The sequence below is a fragment of the Silurus meridionalis genome, chromosome 6 (assembly GCF_014805685.1).
Source record: "Silurus meridionalis isolate SWU-2019-XX chromosome 6, ASM1480568v1, whole genome shotgun sequence".
Classification (NCBI taxonomy): domain Eukaryota; kingdom Metazoa; phylum Chordata; class Actinopteri; order Siluriformes; family Siluridae; genus Silurus; species Silurus meridionalis.
The window spans coordinates 21881850-21900197 of NC_060889.1; the positions used below are offsets into that span (position 1 = coordinate 21881850).

An 18348-nucleotide genomic window follows, 5' to 3' on the forward strand; every position below is an offset into this window, starting at 1 on the left:
AGTCACTATTTGGAGTGCGGCGTAATGAAAGGACTAATGACGTGAGAATGAACACGTCTGTGACAAACAGGAAAACAGAAGCAACAGTGAGTCAGAAATTCAGGAACAACGCTTTGTGAGCAATGTGCTGAACGAGTTGAAGGAAAAAAAAAAACACGAAAGGAAAATAAATCCTAAGCGCACTACTTCACCTGGGAGTTTGTGCATGCACGACTGCCTTTAGGAAACACTTCACTAGGCTTTAATGATAATCGTTTCAGAATCATCCTGCATACGGAACCATAACGTTAATGAGAGAGAGCAGTATTTGAGCCTGTCTCTTTACCCATGTCCATTTTGTCTGCAATTTCACAAGTTAAAGAGAACAAACAACTAATGAGAAGTTCAAAGAAAGACATCATGGTCATGTCAGTAGGTCACAAGCTTCAGGCAGGTCCTTCATGTCACAGAGCCCTAACCAAACAATGTCTACTGTTTTCATTGGCTTTAAATATTTCCCCTACTGCTTTGAAGGGGATGATTAATGACAAATAGCTCGGCTTAGATTGTACAGAAAAATATTTCTCAAGGATAAAAACTGTACTTTGGCCTTATATTATATTAACCTTCTGTTTATTTTCAGGAGAGAGAAAAAATACTCCCACAAAACCTGTACTGCTTAGATTGGAGTTCCACCTTCTGATACAGAACCATGTGTTTCCTGTGGAATGCGGCTTCAAATAGAAATTTTATTCAACTTTAGCATTGCCACAATCAAGAACATAATCAGCGGCAACATTTGTGGGCTTTAGTTAATGTAGGATAATTAGCCAATTTTATTACCTCTGGTGCATTTAAATCATATTTCCTGTTTATGTGTTAGATACTCATGCAATTAATGATAGTCATGTTTTATTATATACAATTATATATTTATATATAAAATTAATATCAGGGCTGTCAACATTAAACATAACATTAAAGCTAATAAATTGTAACTGCACTAATTTTATTAATGTGTGATCACTGCAGTGCTCATTTCTGTTCGACAATTTGTATTAAAAATATAAACGATGCGAATTTGAAACCTGCAATGCAACACACATGACGTCCTTTCTTTACTCGGATACAAAAAAAAAAAATAGCACCGAAAAATTATTTTTAAAAATCACCAAACATTCGTTTTACTGCTGCACCAAAATGGTGCAAACATCCGCCAATTACAACCGTTTGTGTGAAAACAAAGTCCCACTAAAAGTGGTGTCCTGATGATTTCTGTAATTTAAACACCACAATGACTTTAAAACATTTACGAGAGTATTATTTAGGAGCTGCCCTGACATCTGAACATGTAAAGTGATGTAAAACTTGTCTGTTTGAGTAAAAAAGAGCAGTAATGCAGAACCTTTGGTTTCTCTGTTCTTTTTTTCTTCTTTGTTTAGTAGTAAAATTAAATAAAAAAAATAAATAAAAGAGTTATTTGAATAACATGTCTACCCACGTTTAGGGTGGTCTCAGAAAAAATAAACAGACATACAGATAACGCATCCATATTTGTATAAGTCCATGTTGATTAGAGAATTAAAAATCGTGCCATTCATCGCAATACATTTTTTTTTTAATTGACTGACAGCCACATATATATATATATATATATATATATGCGATTAAAATTCTTCTCGGTAAATATATTTCTAAAGGTGCTGTTGACATTAAATTTATACCAGGTGTTGCAATCACATGCAAAGAATTCAAACCACACATGCCCATCCCATAAATGAAGTAATGTGGAATGACACAGAGAAAAAGTATTGAACACAAAGAAAGCCAAGACACCAGCTGAAATCTATCAGTAATTACAAAGCAATCCTGCCCCTCGACAGTGCAAATTAATATCAGCAGGTTCTGTACCAACTGATGGCCTGTATAAAGGTGTCCCATTACCAAGGTGTCACACAAGAAACATCTCATGATGGGTAAAAGGAGAGCTTCAGAAAGACCTGGAATTAGCAGGTACAACTGATTAAAAGAAAACAATAAGTAATGCACATAAGCGCCATGGCCTGTGTGTACGCTCACTATGTAAGACTCCAGTTCTAAAGAAAAAGCATGTTGAAGCACGTTTAAAGTTTCCTGCACAACATTTGGACAAACCTGTGAAATACTGGGAGAATAAAGTCTGGCCAGATGAGACCAAAATATTACTCTTTGGATGCCATAATACACACCATGTTTGGAGGACAAATGGCGCTGCACATCAAAAACACCATACTAACAGTAAGGTTTGGAGGTGGGAACATCATGGTGTGGGGCTGCTTTTCAGCATACGGTACTGGCAAACTTCATATAATTGAACGAAGTATGAATGGAAAAATGGACTGAGACATTATTGATAAAGATCTGCTGCCATCTACCAGGATGATGAAGATGAAACGAGGGTGGACATTTCAGCAAGACAATGATCCCAAACACACAGCCAAGGAAACTCAATTGGTTTCAGAGAAAAGAAATAAAGCTGCTAGAATGGTCCAGCCAATCACCTGACTTAAATCCCATTAGAAATCTATGGAAAGATCAGAGCTCATAAAAGAAGCCCACAGAAGCTTCAAGATTTGATGACTGTGTGTGTAAGAATGGGCCAAAATCACACCTGAGCAATGCGTGCAAATAGTTTCTTCATACAGGAGGCGTCTTTAAGTATTAAATACTTTTCAGTGAGTGTGTTCAATACTTTTTCACTGCGTAATTTCACATTATTACATGTTTGGTTTGATTTTTTTGTATGTGTGGATTTTCACATCTGGTAAAAATTTTATGTCAGTAGCACCTTTAGAAATATATTTACTGAGAAAAATGGTGATGTGTTCAATACTTATTTGACCCGCTGTATATATATAGAAAGAAAGATAATGTAATTGAATTTTGGGTTAGTGCTCCAGACAGGAGAATACCATAAAAAACATAATGTACCACTTACCTCACAGTGATAGCACTCAAAGTGATAGTCTTTGTTCATGGATACCACCCTGAGAATCTCCTCACTGCCCTGAAATACAAGACCAACACGATCAAAACAGTTCGATGGTGATGTATAATCCCATATGCCTCTGTACAGTATCACAACATGCCCGATTCTACTGATGAGTCAAAGCACGAAACAAATACAGCTGTGCAGGGCAGTGGAAATTTAACCCCGACCTTGGAATCATTTCTCTAAAATACTCAATTACACCAGCATGAGCCAGGAGTAAAAGCAAAGTGTTTGTGGCCAAGGAGCCATGACGTACCTCAGCAGGTAAAATAGGTTGTAAACAGGCAGCACATTTAGGGGCGAAAGTCCTGGAACACAAACGAATAACCACAACGAGTGCATATGTTAATACCACCTCAATATGCATTACAGTGTTATGGTGTATATATTCATTCATTCCCTGATGTATAATAATTAATTCGTTCTCATGACTCCTGCACTCACTTGTTGTAGTCTGCAACGCAGTAGACGTTATTGAGGTAGTCCACTGTAAAAGGAACGCCGTCCAGAGTCTTGGTACAGACTATACAGCGGAAACAGCCTGGGTGATACGAGTTCCCCAGGGCTTGCAGAATCTAACACACACAAGTAAGTTTGTCTTATTATCTTTGTGATGACCGATATTTGCGAATGAACCACATATAAAGATGCCATCAATATCATTTTGCCATTCGACATTTTGTTAGAACATCTGCGAGACACAATCATTCGTTTTAGCTCCGCTGTCTATTTAATTCTCTCAAACTTAATAAAAGAAGCTTGTCTTGTTCACCAACACACACACACACACACACACACACGTACCTGCTCAAGGATCAGGTGGCCACACACACAGCATTTTTCTGCTGCTGCCTGAAAGCCAGAAAACTGAAAGAAAAGGGGAAATATTGAGTAGCCGAAAAACTTGGTGCAAACTACATTAAATAAGAAATCACACTAAGGTGGTGCAATTGAATAAGTCTCCATTCCTTATTTTCCTTACCATGTAATCCTCCTTACAGTACACTGAACCACCAACATTGTAGAAATCTTTGTTTCGAAGGGTGCGACCTGGGAGAGAGAGAGACACACACACACACACAACCACGTCAACATGGACAGGTGGATTTGATCCCCTCGCTGTCTTTGACTCAGATTTACATCTTCATGACTACTTGTAAAACATATTATTAAACTGGTGTTAATGACTAGAGTCAGAGCCGATCAAGTCAGTGGGAGTGAGGGCTGGTGGCTGACTCACCGCAAGACACACAGGTGAAGCAGCGAGTGTGATAGAGACTGTCCAGAGCCTGGCAGGCATTATCTGCACCATACACACCTTTCCCACACTTCACACACGTTCCTGAAACAGACCGACAACGAGTTAGCACATTCTTTTATTTCATGTTATTTCACACATAATTGCTGCGCTTTGAAATCAGTTCATCAAAGACAGAGAAGTGTTTTATACTTCAAAGTGCCACAACACACACACACACACACACACACACATCTCTAAAATGGAACATTAGGGCATCAGCCAAACAATGGCCTCCTCATATAACACAACTCAAAATCCTGTCTGGATTCTATTGCATTTCTGTGGCATGTGAGTCATGCATTCTTCAGGCTGAGTAAATGACCAGCATGTTTGTTTAGCGTTTAAACACAACCCAAAAAAAGGAGCTAAAATCTGGGCTAATAATGCCCTTCTGTTAGGTAACCTTCTATTAGGATCCAAATAATTGAAAATGAATTCAGAGCACAAACTCGGTCACACTTTAACATGGATTCTTTAACAACTTCAAGGGGGATTATTTCTCACAACAATGGAATCAAACACACACACACACACCCCATCCTGTTGATATAGAGTGAGAGAGCCTTCCCTCAGGACTCAAATACCTGAACTGCAGCAACACACGCCTGTGCATGCTATTACATGCAGCCAACACACGTTTGCACTCACTTCCCAACCCCAAACTAACGTGCCTCTCCAAGCTCTTTGCTATGACCCAATGAACATGCAGCCTGTAATTAGGCCCATGCATAGTCATTATATGTGGTCGTAGGAGATATTTTTGACTGTGTGTAGTCTATTCAGAAATGCCTGTGTGTAGCTTTGGGCAAAGGAGCGGTATATTCGCTCATGGGCATATGAGTGAGGTATGTAGGCTGGTTAGAGGCCTGGGTGGAGGGCACAGCCATAATATATGTTTGCTATTTTCTGGGCTGCTCTAAACTGTGATCTTTGTTGGATTGACTCAGTTCCGTGGTTAGACTTGCCTTGACACTGGCGGTAATTTTTCTGCACCCAGTCACTTTGTAGAGGCTTGTACAAGTCACTGCAAGCCTGACTATCATTTTCATCCACTAAACTGCTGCAACACAAACACTAAACCTTCACTAGACTGAACAGCAGAAGTGGGAAAAGTTAAAAAATGCTCACCAAAAAATTCTTGTCGGTCCAGGGCTGATGGTGGTTCCCTCAGAGACGCATGTTCTTCCTGAGGTTTCAAAGTCCCAGAGACATTGACTGCAGAGGTGGACAGAGGTTGCTCCCTCAAAGCTAGTCCTCCAAGCTGCTCCTCACCATCCAGTGTCATGTCCCTCAGTAGGAGGCGTGTCAGCTCCTGCTGGTAGTGGGTACCTGGCAGGTCCGAGTGCCTCATCCGCTCCCCCGTGCTCTCTGTCCGCGGTCCCCGTTGCTCTGCGCAACTCCACCACTCTGTTGCAGCTGGTGAACTACCCGCTGGTGGGTATGAATGTCTTCCATCTTGGAAACCTCCTCCAATCCCTGAGGTTCGTTCTAAATAGTCCCTCCACACCTCTATTGGGGGTGCTCCTGCTTTCCCAGGGCCAGAAATTGGGAACACAAGCCCAGGGACAGCACCACCTAACTGTGTGGAGGAGAAATGCAGCGGCTGGGCAAGGCTCGACACGTGGCGACTGTCGTAGCCGAGGCTTATGCCGCTGGTGCGGTTGCTGCTGCACGGGCTTCCAATAGGACTTCCGCTGGTGCCCCCTCCTCCAACACCACCACCGCCTCCACTAGCTGTGCTGCTAGCAAAGCTTGAGCGTGGGCTTGCTAACACTGACTCCTGCAGGCTGAAGGAGGAGCAGGGGCTCAGTGCTGGTCCAGCAGGAAAGAAACAGGTAGCCCCAGCACCATCTTGACTTCTCATTGGAGGATGTGAAAGCGATGCTGGCCTCCCGCTGTCCCATGGTTCCCCCCCAGAGCTCCAGCGCTTGCAGAAAAGCGCCTCCTGCAGGGAGAAGCGTTTGTGGCGTTCTGGTTCAGTCAGAAAGCTTGGCTCGGCAGAGCCTGCGCGAGTAACCGGGCCAGGCGTTGGGTACGGAGGCGGCATGGAAGACAGTGGAGCCTGGGCAAGGAGCTGCTGCCTTCTCACAAGCTGCTGAAGCTCCAGAGAATATCTGCGCTGATTTAGGGCGACTCGTGAATTTGGGCTGTAAGCGCCTTGTGGGTCGACATGCTCACCTTGTGTCAAATCAGTACGCCTTGATGGATCACAGGCACCCCGGCCCTCCACGGAATCAGGCAGGTAACAGGATACGCGTTGCTGAGGTGAGCGGCGTCGCAAAGGAGCGAGTGTCACTGGATGGTGTTCGAGGGAAGGCCCAGATTCTTCTGGTACAGGTGCTGAGGTGGTAGAGACAACACAGGAAGACACCCTCTGAGAGTTGACCACCTTTGCTGACCTGGCACTTGAAGTTGACTCGATGGTGGGAGAGCCAGTGAGGCTGAACTGGGCTGTACTCGCAGGTGACGAGCTCGTTCCTGGGTTTAAGTGGGCCGCAACCGGCACTGCACTATTCACACTGTTACCGTTGTTGTTTGAGTTGGAGAGTTCATTTTTCTTTTTACTAAACTTCACACTGCCCGAATCGGCCAGTTTAAACTTCTGCTTAAGTTTCGTCCCGATTCTCTCCATGACGCACTACGTCTAATAAATATCCTGATACAATGTGAACGAGCACTTTTCCGAAAAGTTTTTTTTAAAGACTACAGCTTAAATACAGTATCATAAATACAGTGTAAACACAATACAACGTTCAAGTCTTTCTCCACAGCAGGTGAAATGACAAGGGACAGGACAATATATATATATATATATATATATATATATATATATATATATATATATATATATATATATATAAAAATAAACAATGGATATAAACAGTTGTGTTCAAAGAAACAGGTCTTGTGTTCAAATTAAACAATAAATAGGTCACATATAAAATAAGATAAGTTAATTAAAAAAATACGTTATGGCATGTATGGGCTACATTTCGGACTTAATCAGACTTGAGGAGATGTTTGATGTGGCCTGAAAGTTTCCACGTCGCGGATGTGACGGTGCTGCATGAGAGAAGAGGAACATGAACATCCATTTGGTAGCGGTGATGCCTTTCTACTCTGCTCACACTTCCAGCTGGCAGATAATAAAACGATGGGGTTTTCTTCCAAAGCCTGATTTCTCGGATTTGATTTAGAAAAAAGGAAAGAAAATTTGTAATTGTGGACTGAAGGTTTCCAGCTGAAGAGCGGTGAATGTAGCGGTCACATTCAGATGCGGTTCTTCTGCATGCAGCTGAATAAAGTCTCGTAATAACTGCTACTTAGTCCCAAGTTTCAGTCTTGATGAAAGGTTATAACACCTATAAGACAAGTCAGAGTTTTTTTTCTTTCTGGTGTGGTTTTACTAAGAGTTTCCAAAAGCTCTAGTTTGGCTAAATGACTCCAAACACGGAGAAGGCAGGAAAAAATGTCGTTTTCTTTTCAGCTTTCAGAAAGAAAAGGCTTCGTCTTCATTCTTCACCAATGAAACAGATACACGTTTTACTTAAAAAGGGAAAAAAAGAAACAATGTGTGTACCTGTAGACCGACACCGCGCAGCTTTCCCACTATTTTCCCCCCAATCCTGCTGGAGAGAAAAACCAAGTCCGAGGGGGAAAAATAAAAGAGGAGAAAGACAAAAAGAAATGTGTGAAGAAGTCGCAGAAGCGGCGGAGCACTTCTCCAAACCTTCTGCTGCTGCTGGTGGGGGTGAGACAAGCGTGGAAAACACCTTCACAAGAAAATAAATATAGATCTGAAAATGAAACAACGCCGAAGAACTTTCTTTCCTACTTCCTTTCTTTGCTGCAATTGTCTCTCGTCCTCCCCCTTCTTTCTTCTTTAGCGTTTCTCCTCTTTTTTTCTTCTTCTTCTTCTTTTTTTTTTTTCTTTTTTTTTTTTTTTTTTAGGAGACCGGAACATCTTTCTTCTGGGCAGCGCGGAAGGATTTCAGCATCCCACAATTTCGTCACACGTCCAAACTTCTCAGATTGATGTCGCCTATTAGTGCGGATTTCAGTCATTATTATTATTATTATTATTTTTGTTATGATAAATGATAACACAAATACAGCAGTGTGATCTAAAAGAGAGCACGTGCTTATTGGACATCTTTGTTTAAACAGGGACAAAAGTCCAAATGCGGATTCATTGTTAAAAAAAAAAAAAAGTAATTCGGTACAAATAAGTGCGTTCACATAACTTTTAAAGTCAGGTGGAGATCTCAGTATTTTGTGTATTGTGGTGTTAAGGTTTCATGAATAAGTGTAGAGGAGACTAGTTGTTGTCTTGTTATTCCGACCCCTGAGGCCTAGTTAATCGTGCCTTTCGTCTGTGGAATGTGCGGAGGGATATCATTGAGTGGCCTGGAACGTTGTGATAAGGCCGTGTGTGTGTGTGTGTGTGTGTGTGTGTGTGTGTGTGTGTGTGTGTGTGTGTGTGTGTGTGTGTGTGTGTGTGTGTTTTGCGAGCTCGTAACAATGTAACTGTGTGTGTGTGGTTTCTAAAAATGCCAGTCTCTGCGCCATAGTTACCAGTGGCATAAATTCCGATGGCAGTGAACCGGTTACCAGACGGACACCTTTATTCAGCTTCTCAAACATAAACTACACCAGTGTTCTTTTATAGAGGGACACTTTTCCCTACCCCGAAGCCCACTTCTGCTCGTGTGTGTGTGTGTGTGTGTGTGTGTGTGCTTTTTTCCTCCGGCTAGCAGAAGTGTGTGTGTGTGAGTGTGTGTGTTCTCCCTCGCTGGGCGCGTTATCAGCGAGTGGGGACTTGTTGGAGAGGACACACACACACACACACACACACACACACACACACACACACACACAGGGGATGTTTCAGTCAGCACTGCACGGCTAGATACACAGCAAGAATGCGAGCGGGAGATTACAAGCTGTCGGCAGAAAACAAGTCTCTGCTTTCTCGTGTGTGTAAAAATTGTACATTTGTGAACAATAGATATGAATGAATATATATATATATATATATATATATATATATATATATATATAGATAGATAGATAGATAGATAGATAGATAGATAGATAGATAGATAGATATAGATATATATAATTTAAAGGAAACAGCTTATATAACAAGACCACAGCAAGGATTGTGAACTTTTTTTTTTACAAACATTTCATCATTTCATTTAATCATCAATTTGCAGAACAATTAATTAGTTATAATAAGTGTATTTATTATTGTACAAATCTACTAATATTACAGACCAGCCAGTTGTAATACTGCGTTAATATATTCGTGACTCTGGCGCCATCTAGTGGTAGACTAGTAATACAATTTTCGCCACCTTAACAAGACTTAACTCTTCTCAACAAGTTTGTCGTTTCTCGCTTGCCGTACTCGTTGTCAGGGGGCCTGAAGAACAGAAAAAAATGGCGGCGCCCTTGAAGCAGCTCTGTTTTGCAGGTGAGAGAGCTGTTATTAGCCATAGATTTTAGACTAAGTAAAATGAAGGCCACACGTTGATATAGGTGATGATATGTTATAAATGTGAGAAAATTCTGTATATTAATTAGGATGTAATGTTTTTGCGTGTTAATACTGTAAGGGTGGTGCACATGTTTGGTAAACTGGGTATCACTCAGCATCAGGTTACATGTTTTATAGTATTAGTTGGAAATTGATTTCAGCATCAGCAGGGTTCATCGCTCTACAGGGGTTGGCTGTTGTATGGTTCCTAATAATACGTGTTTTTGGTCTAATAAGTGCAAGGCAACAATGACGATTAGAATAAGCCAATGTGTATGTTTACACTGGAATCACAGATTTCTCTGAGATGGGATTTAAGGTTAGAACTCAGAGATTGCAGTGACACAGTCCTGAATGTGTGCTTGAGTAGTCAGATTTGCTGGATTGTAGCTTCTGTTGAACTCGTTAAGAAAGTCAAGTTTATTTCTATAGCGCTTTTCACAACAGACATTGTCTCAAAGCAGCTTTACAGAATTTAACAGTTAAGGTGAATGATGCGTATTTATCCCTGATGAGCAGCCGTGACAGCTGTGGCAAGGAAAAACTCCCTTAGATGACATGAGGAAGAAACCTTGAGAGGAACCAGACTCAAAAGGGAAACCCATCCTCATTTGGGTGACATCAAGAGTTTGATCATAAAGAAGAAAACAGATGATGGCTGGTTTTTAGTGAGATGAATTGTGAATCTAATTAGGATTACAATTCACCCAGAAGTGTGTGGGTCTGATCCTTTGGAGATTTACTAGGAGTGTTTCTCATGGAGAACATCAACCTCTATTCCCATTACACCAGATACATTGCGTCCAGATTTATATAAAGCTGCTTTTTTCATTGTCTTGTGTTAAAATGAAATTGGAGTGGAATACACCTTCATAGGTTTTCATGCTAACGTTGTGAAAACCACAAAAGGTTAAGCTTGTTTTTGCTTTTATGTCTGGTGTAGTTGAACATACCTGCCTCATGTATGGGAGGAAAAAAAAACACTTAAACCGCAAACATTAACTTTTCCCTTCTTGGGATACAAATTTGTCCAGATTATCATTTTTTTTTATTACAGATTATATTTCTATTTTATTTTCCTGCTCATTAACTCCATTATTCTTTTCTTTAGTGCTTTTTGTTTTGTGTTGCTGCTGCAAAAACAACAACAAAAAATCTCCAATAAAATCAACAAAGTATCTATAAAACTAGTTTTCTGGTGACTAGCTAGCGAGCAAGATAAGTTGACATTGCAGAGTATCATATTTTCAAGCTTTACATGAGAAATATATTAATATACTGTATTATAAATATGAAGGTTTATAGTATATTTAAATATTAGATTTAGTTTTTAGAGCTATTAGAGCTTTTAATTTCTGACCTACCCCCCCATTTATTTTTTCGATAAAAATAAATCTATCTATTAATCTATTTATCTATTAAATAGATTCAAAGTATTTAATAGCAGTTCAATGGCATTTTTTTTAACTCAGACCTTGAGTTGTATTGCTGTGTACATTTTAATTAAAATGAATTTAGATTATTTAAATGTTATTTAGTACAGTGATGCAGATGCAGTACTGGACTTAATCATTTTGTGACTGTAAACATTGATTTCTCTTTCCACATTTATTGACTCAAGGTTTCTTTTCTCTTCTGTTTAAGTCTTAAGACAGACTGTACGCCCATTTTCATCTACGTGTGCAGTTCAGGCAGGGAGGAAATGGCGACTAGAGTAAGTAATCAAAAGCCTGTTGCAATCAGTTTCTTTCTGCTTTCTTATCTGATGCATTCATTTTAAGAGTAAGAGTAGATTATAGACTAAGACTGCAGTGAATGACTTTACCCATGTTATTTATTCAGGAACGGCTTGGCCTGGACAGGATCAGAGTATGGGCCATTAACAGATCTGCCTGACTGGTCATTTGCAGGTGAGAAATGGTGAATTGGCACAGATCTGTAATTGAGAGCAAATTGTTTAGTCATCATTGCTGTAATAGATTTAACACCTGGGGAGATTTAATACCAGCTGCACCATGTGGCCTCTCCTGGGCCCCTGAGCAAGGCCCTTAACCCCATAGCTGCTCAGCTGTATGTATGAGATAAATGTAAGTTGCTCTTGAAACATGCTGATTGATATTGTAAAACGTCTTGTGAGCACATCTTTGTAAGCTTTTTGAAAATGTTGTGGGTTTTTGCTAAATGCTTTGTAAGCATTTAATGTGTATGTTTCTGTTGCGCTGTCTCGAGGAAAATTGGATGGAGGCAGTATGTTGGCCCTTGTTTGACCATGTTGTGTATCTGTCTTTCCGGGTAGACGGCAGACCTGCACCTCCACTGAAAGGACAACTCAGGAGGCAGAAGCAGAGAGAGGACTTTGCAGTAAGTTTTCTGAGAGTGTGATCTTGATCGATTTTAAAATAGCACTTTGCTGTAGGCAGTGTTGTGCTCGTTACTAAGAAATAGTAACTAGTTACAGTCACTCGTTACTTCATTTAAAAAATAACTTAGTTACTTTGTTGATTACTTTCACCAAAAAGTAATGTGTTACTGTTAAAAGTAACTTTTTAGTTACTTTTTTTAAAGAACCTTCTTTAATGTTCTTATTAATGCTCTTTTATGTGTTATGGTGTATACAAACACAAAACTGACTTAAACACAAAGTAATTTTTAAACACTATTTTATTAAAGTCAGACCAACACAAACTGAATATATCACAAGGATTTCTGAAATAAATAACAAAACAAGCTGAATAATATATTCACAATCAAACTAAAGTGGCTTCTGCACCATAAAAGCTGTTGTGTTGAGCTCTTAAAAATGTTCCTTTCACAGCTTAAATATGAAAATTATCAACAATGTAGAACAGAACACCGGGTTAGCTTCTAGCTTCTAGCGTGGAGTTTCTGGAGCAGCTTCGACAGATTGGAGTTGCTGTTTATCGCAGTAGATACGAGCTTCGAACCAGAAAGACACAGCTTACATTTGAGTAAAACGTTTTTGTCTTTATACTCAACTAAAGTGAAATAATGAGCATATTTTCACTTTGAGAAACTCGTCTTGCTTTTGCCTCGACTCGCCATTTCTGCCGCACAGACCTGAATAAACGGAGACACGCCCACAGTGCGTCTTCGTCCTGTTTACAGTGGTTCATCCACCAATCCTACAATGCGTCTCTGCTGTAAACAGGTTAGACTGTAGGCTACATTTCAGCCCAAAATCATTCATTTAAAAAAGTCACGGGTAACGCACCATACGCGTTACAGTATTAGTTACTGTCAAAAGTAACTGCATTATAGTAACATGTTACTGGTAAACATCGTTACTGCCCAACACTGGCTGTAGGTATTCATTATTACAGCTTTGAGCATATACGTTTATACTTTGAATAATTTAAGAATGTTTGTCAGTGAAGGATCGTTTCAGTTACTGTGAAGATCACTAGTGGACAGAAATGCAGTATTTTTGCCTGTCAGAAGCTTTTGTTGTTTTTGAGAGACACATACTGGTTTCTTTTCTTTAGATTTTGTTTTACTGAAGAATCCTTCCTTAGCAGGAATAAAAGCTTTACACACTTTCAAACAATCAGCTAAAATACTTTCCTCTTACAAAACTTGCCAAAGAAGTTCTTCACAAGTTGGATCTTTCATTCTGATTTCGTGATCCAGTTCATCCCAGAGCAGTTCAATATGATTTAGGTGCAGTCAAGTCAAGTTCATTTCTATAGCGCTTTTGACAACAGACATTGTCTCAAAGCAGCTTTACAGAAATCAACAGTTAAGGTAAATGGTGTGCATTTATCCATGATGAGCAGACTGTGGCAAGGAAAAACTCCCTTAGATGTTCTGAGGAAGAAACCTTGAGAGGAACCAGACTCAAAAGGGAAACGCATCCTCATTTGGGTGACAGTGACTGGGCAGGCCATTCCGTGATAGAGAACACTCCAGCTGACTGTTTGCTCTCTAAATAACTCTTACAGAGATTGGATTTACGGTGAAGTTGGTTCCAGTTTCCTGCTCCAAAACAACCTTAAACCATTAGGCTTCACTCTCCATGTTTGACTGTGGTTATGATGCAGTCTTCTACATCTTCTCCTTCCTACATAAGTTCTTATGTTGGAGCCAAAAATGTCCAATGTGGACTCTATAAAACTATACAAGTTCCAAACGTTTGAGAGACACTATAAGTCTAGTCTTTCAGTGTTTTCATTTTGGGACATTTTTATTTCCTACTACATTTTAATGAATATTATGTAACTATTTTTGCAAGATCACGACTGTAACTCACTGTGTATCTGTAACAATGTGTAGGAGATTGGAACACTGAACTGCATCTGTTTTTTTAATTGTAGTTCTCATACATCAGTACTTTCACTGTTGACACACACACACACACACACACACACATATTATATTAATATTTAATTGGATCAACTTCAATAGGATCAACAGTCAATTAGATTTCCCCCATAAGGCTTTTTAATCTGGTGAAAAAAATATTTTAAATGATTCCTGCTTTGTAGCAGGAAGGTGAATCACATCACATTAAAGCATTAGACATGCAAAAGCATGACTTTATTGACTTTTCCTTTAGTGTTTTGAAAACGTGTCGTCGCTTCTTTGATTTAAACTTTAAAGAAGAGGAAGGAACAGGCAGAAATGAACTCGTATGTAAATACTGAACTCAAGCCAGCAACATTATTAGTCACGTAATGCGACAAATCATTTAAAGGTGCTTGGCTGTGCTGTGTATCACTGCACTGTTGAATTCTCCAGTTTTCTAAAACAGAAACCGTTGCTGACTGCAAGCCAAAGTGCAGTTATTGTTTCTATAGTAACAGCTCATTCACAGAGATTCGTCTGGCAGACGCACACCTTGATCTAAGGCAAATTATTGAAAATGTGTTGTTAAACATAAAGTATAGTTGTTTTTAATCATTAATATGGCGAGAGCTTTTTTGGAAGGGTGTGTTTAATTAGTATTAATGGCAGGAGTCAGTGCTTTGTAAAAAAATAAAATAAAATAAAATAAAAGATATTAGACACTGGAAGTTCTCCAGGAGAGGCGTGTACTGTTTCTTGGTAATGTGAGAAGCTGCTTTTTTTTAAATACTAGATAATACTAAACGATAGACTGTTTATAGCTACTGTAATATGAGTTATTTATTTATTTATTGCGTATTCATTCATTTCTTTATTTGTGTATTTTTTTCACGTTCCACATCATTAAATGTAACTAAAACTGATTCAATTACATGACATTTATTGATGAGTGGAAAAAAATACAAATAATGTCAGTGTCATTATAGATATTGTTTTTCACTTTACAGAGGAGAGCAGTGAACCTGAATGCTGAGGTGGACCAGGGAATGAGGACATGGAGGACAAATAAGGAGGAGCAGGAAAGAGCAAGAGAGCAGATAAAATCGTCTATGCTTAAACCAAAAGGAAAACTCTTATTAAAGAACAAAAACAAGTAAACAACGAAAACCGATAGCAGCTTGACTATTATTTGTTAGTCAATTTTTTGTATTTATATGATTTCAATATGTAACACTTCTTACAAACTTGGGACTTTTTCCAACTGTCACGTGCGGTCTGAGATTTCAGTTTGACTTCTGTCCAGCTGGCGGCAGTGTTTCACCACTCTGCAGCAAATCTCTACCCCCTCCATTGCCGCCATTTTAGTCTCCTGCCTTCTCCATTGCTGAGGAGCAAAAAATGCAAGCAGTAACACGAAAGAAAAAACATATCCCCATCTGTTTGAGTAACATTTTTTGTGATTTTCTTAAGGAACTGCTGCTGGTTTTTGTCTATATTCTATTTGGAATGCACTCTCGAGTTACATGTGTCTACCCTGCAAAATACAAACACCTCAATCACAGTCTAAAAGTCACTTTTAAGATTTCAGGATGTTTGTATTTTCTATCATAAATAATTCATTTCCTGGATCCAGATGCCTTTGGTTCATTTGTGATGAAAAGACGTCAGTAACACGTGCCTGGTTTGATTCAAACATGGTTTCACAAACAACAGATGTGAAAAATCGAATATTTCTTAAATGCTGATCCTAAACTACTCGTTTAAAGTTAAAATCTTTTTAGATGCATTTGTTGATTGCAATGTGAACTTCATGAACTGCATTCTCTCCAGTGACTCTTTTCCAGGTCGGTTTATCTTCTGAGCCTGAGAAATTGAAGGAATTAGGCTGATCTGCTGTATAGGTGTATTGTAATCTAATTTTTACTGACTGACCCTTTGTTATTTGGAAATGGACAAGTCTAAAAACACATAAAAAATTACTTTTCTTTTTTATTATTAAAAACACCTTATTGAGCACTCGTTCTTGCTTTGCCAATAGGGTTCTAAGAACATCTCCTCAGGATGCTGACATTTATTGCTTTATTATGCTGCACTGGGTAAAAAATGTTTGCAACCAACTTGAGATATATATCTCATGTGCTCTCCAAGGAAAGGAATGTTTTCAGAGTCTGCCATATTGACTCTCGCCTGAGAAAGTCATTAAGATGTTTCTGTGGTGACAGGATTTTTATCATCTGTAGACACACTCGGAACCGAGGCCCAAATGGAGTGTCTTTTACACCAAATCTGAAAAAGTGTTACAGTATAATATGTAATACAGCAGGATCATTCATTATTAAAGCACTCACTCTTTTTTATAAATTACAACTTTTAAGATTAGTTTCCTGCAAAAGTTTTTAAATGGATTAAGCAGCACAGAATGGGGAAATGGGTCTTCTGTAGTTTCTGGGTTTATTTTTGGAGAAGGCTATGAGTTATAGACAGCACAGTGAGTAAACTTCTCAGACATAGAGTTTTGTCTATGAGCATTGTCTGTCTCGTCTCTCTCTCTCTCTCTCTCTCTCAAAACCTTCGACATCCTCCTGCTGATTTCAGCAGCCTCTCTCCATAATTATAGCCTTGGTCGCTGAATTGCAAATTTTTTTTCTCTGTTTTACTGGACTCAGGATCTGGCTTCACCACTTTGTGTCAGCACTATGGGACTGTTTACTTTTAGAGGGTGGGACTGACACAAAAGGACCCCCCTTTAAAAAAAAAAAAAAAAAGCTGACATGTAACTCATTCTCAACTCACCTACATGCAATCATTCTTCCTCTATTCACACAGACCTACAAAAAATGTTTTCACACCTGCTCATATGTCCTCTGCATAATAGCTGAATTGACCACCGAAACCCACTCGAGCCTTTATAATGTAACTCCACACTCACTCAGCATTCAGTATCTGGTTGGTCTGTGACCCAGACACGAAAACATGAGATCTTTGATGCGGTAGCTTTGAATTTATATTTATCTTCTTTATGTTTCCTACACTGAAACGTTTTGGCTACTCTAGTCATCCCCCTCACCAACCCCCCTTTGCATTGCCCCCCTGTTGTTTTGGTCTGTTCACAACGAGACCCAGATGTTGCTTATTGTGCAGAAGGGAAAAGGGGAGGGGGGGTTGCAAAGAGGGAGAGGAAAAAGAGCAGTCCATTAAGACACACATGGTAGAGGGACAGGAAAAAAGGAGGGAGTAAAACCAGAGTGCAGTGTTGAACCTTAGTGTGTGTCTGTGCACGAGAGAGCGAGAACCATGTGCCTCTTATGTGGTATTCTAACTTTTTACAGTGCCCCCTGCTCACCCCCCTGCTCACCCCCTGCCTTGTACCCTTGCATCAAGTGCACGGAGAGGATATGACTCAAGTCAAGGTTATGGTGTCATGGTTTTGGCTAAAAGTTCTGATTCAGCAAAGTGCTTCCTGCCGTGTGTGTGTGTGTGTGTGTGTGTGTGTGTGTGTGTGTGTGTGTAGGTGTGGGTGTTCAGGAGTGCCAATCAAAACAAGTTAGTCAGACACTCACTGTTGAGGTTCCACAATTAAATGTAAAACTCGTAAGCTGACTCTAAGTGATGAGGAGTGAAAAATTCTGTTTTACAGTTAATTTCCTGCTTACTTTTGCCATAATTAAGCCAATACTTAAAATAAGTAATTAAAAACAAAAAAGTTTGCTGAATAACACCACTAGACCTACTTTCTATTTAATGTCAGTTACAGAGGAAACATTAAATTCAAAATACTTGTAAAATAATTCGATTATCAAATAAATATATAACATTTTTGTATTATCACAACTACAATGTGAAAATACAGTGTGCATTTTCAGCACATTCGAGTAATTCTCTGAACAACTCTGTTTAACTGTAGCATAGCAAAATGTTAAAAATCAGTTTGTTGTGTTTTAATGTAACGTTTAACACGTGTTGCACACGAATAATTTGATTTCACTTGATAATGTTAATTAATTTGTATTTGTGCTTGTTAGTAACAATCCAAAGGTCTAAGAAAACTAATGCTTCTATTTTGCTTTTTTTAAATTTTTTATTCAAACGTGACAAATTCTATTACTAACATCACCTTGAAAGATCAATTATTTTCAGTCACTTTCGATGAGCTCATCATTTTAGATTAAATTCATCAGAATGTCATCTAAACAC

At 39.2% G+C, this 18348-nt stretch overlaps 2 protein-coding genes across 3 annotated transcripts in view; one reads left to right on the forward strand and one right to left on the reverse strand.

The window, feature by feature from the left end:
• The window catches only part of ajuba (ajuba LIM protein), a 9077-nt gene extending 1957 nt beyond the window's left edge, over positions 1-7120 (reverse strand). Inside the window, exons 1-7 of the mRNA XM_046851503.1 lie at positions 5439-7120; positions 4251-4352; positions 3993-4060; positions 3815-3877; positions 3455-3585; positions 3267-3318; positions 2957-3025 (exon numbers count right to left, since the gene is read on the reverse strand). Coding sequence (XP_046707459.1) covers positions 2957-3025; positions 3267-3318; positions 3455-3585; positions 3815-3877; positions 3993-4060; positions 4251-4352; positions 5439-6942 — 1989 coding nt within the window. The 5' untranslated portion in view covers positions 6943-7120. The remainder of the gene's footprint in view (positions 1-2956; positions 3026-3266; positions 3319-3454; positions 3586-3814; positions 3878-3992; positions 4061-4250; positions 4353-5438) is intronic.
• A 55-nt stretch (positions 7121-7175) lies between these two features.
• Positions 7176-15321, forward strand: mrpl52 (mitochondrial ribosomal protein L52). 2 transcript variants are annotated; one of them, XM_046851533.1, is made up of 5 exons: positions 7176-8061; positions 11497-11566; positions 11695-11762; positions 12149-12213; positions 15162-15321. In XM_046851533.1, the coding sequence occupies exons 1-5, from the start codon at positions 7749-7751 to the stop codon at positions 15309-15311; spliced, it is 666 nt and encodes a 221-aa protein (XP_046707489.1). In that variant the 5' UTR covers positions 7176-7748; the 3' UTR covers positions 15312-15321. The 2 variants fall into 2 exon arrangements, with proteins under 2 accessions (XP_046707489.1, XP_046707491.1); XM_046851535.1 differs by lacking the exon at positions 7176-8061 and adding an exon at positions 9687-9789.
• Positions 15322-18348: the final 3027 nt, after the last annotated feature.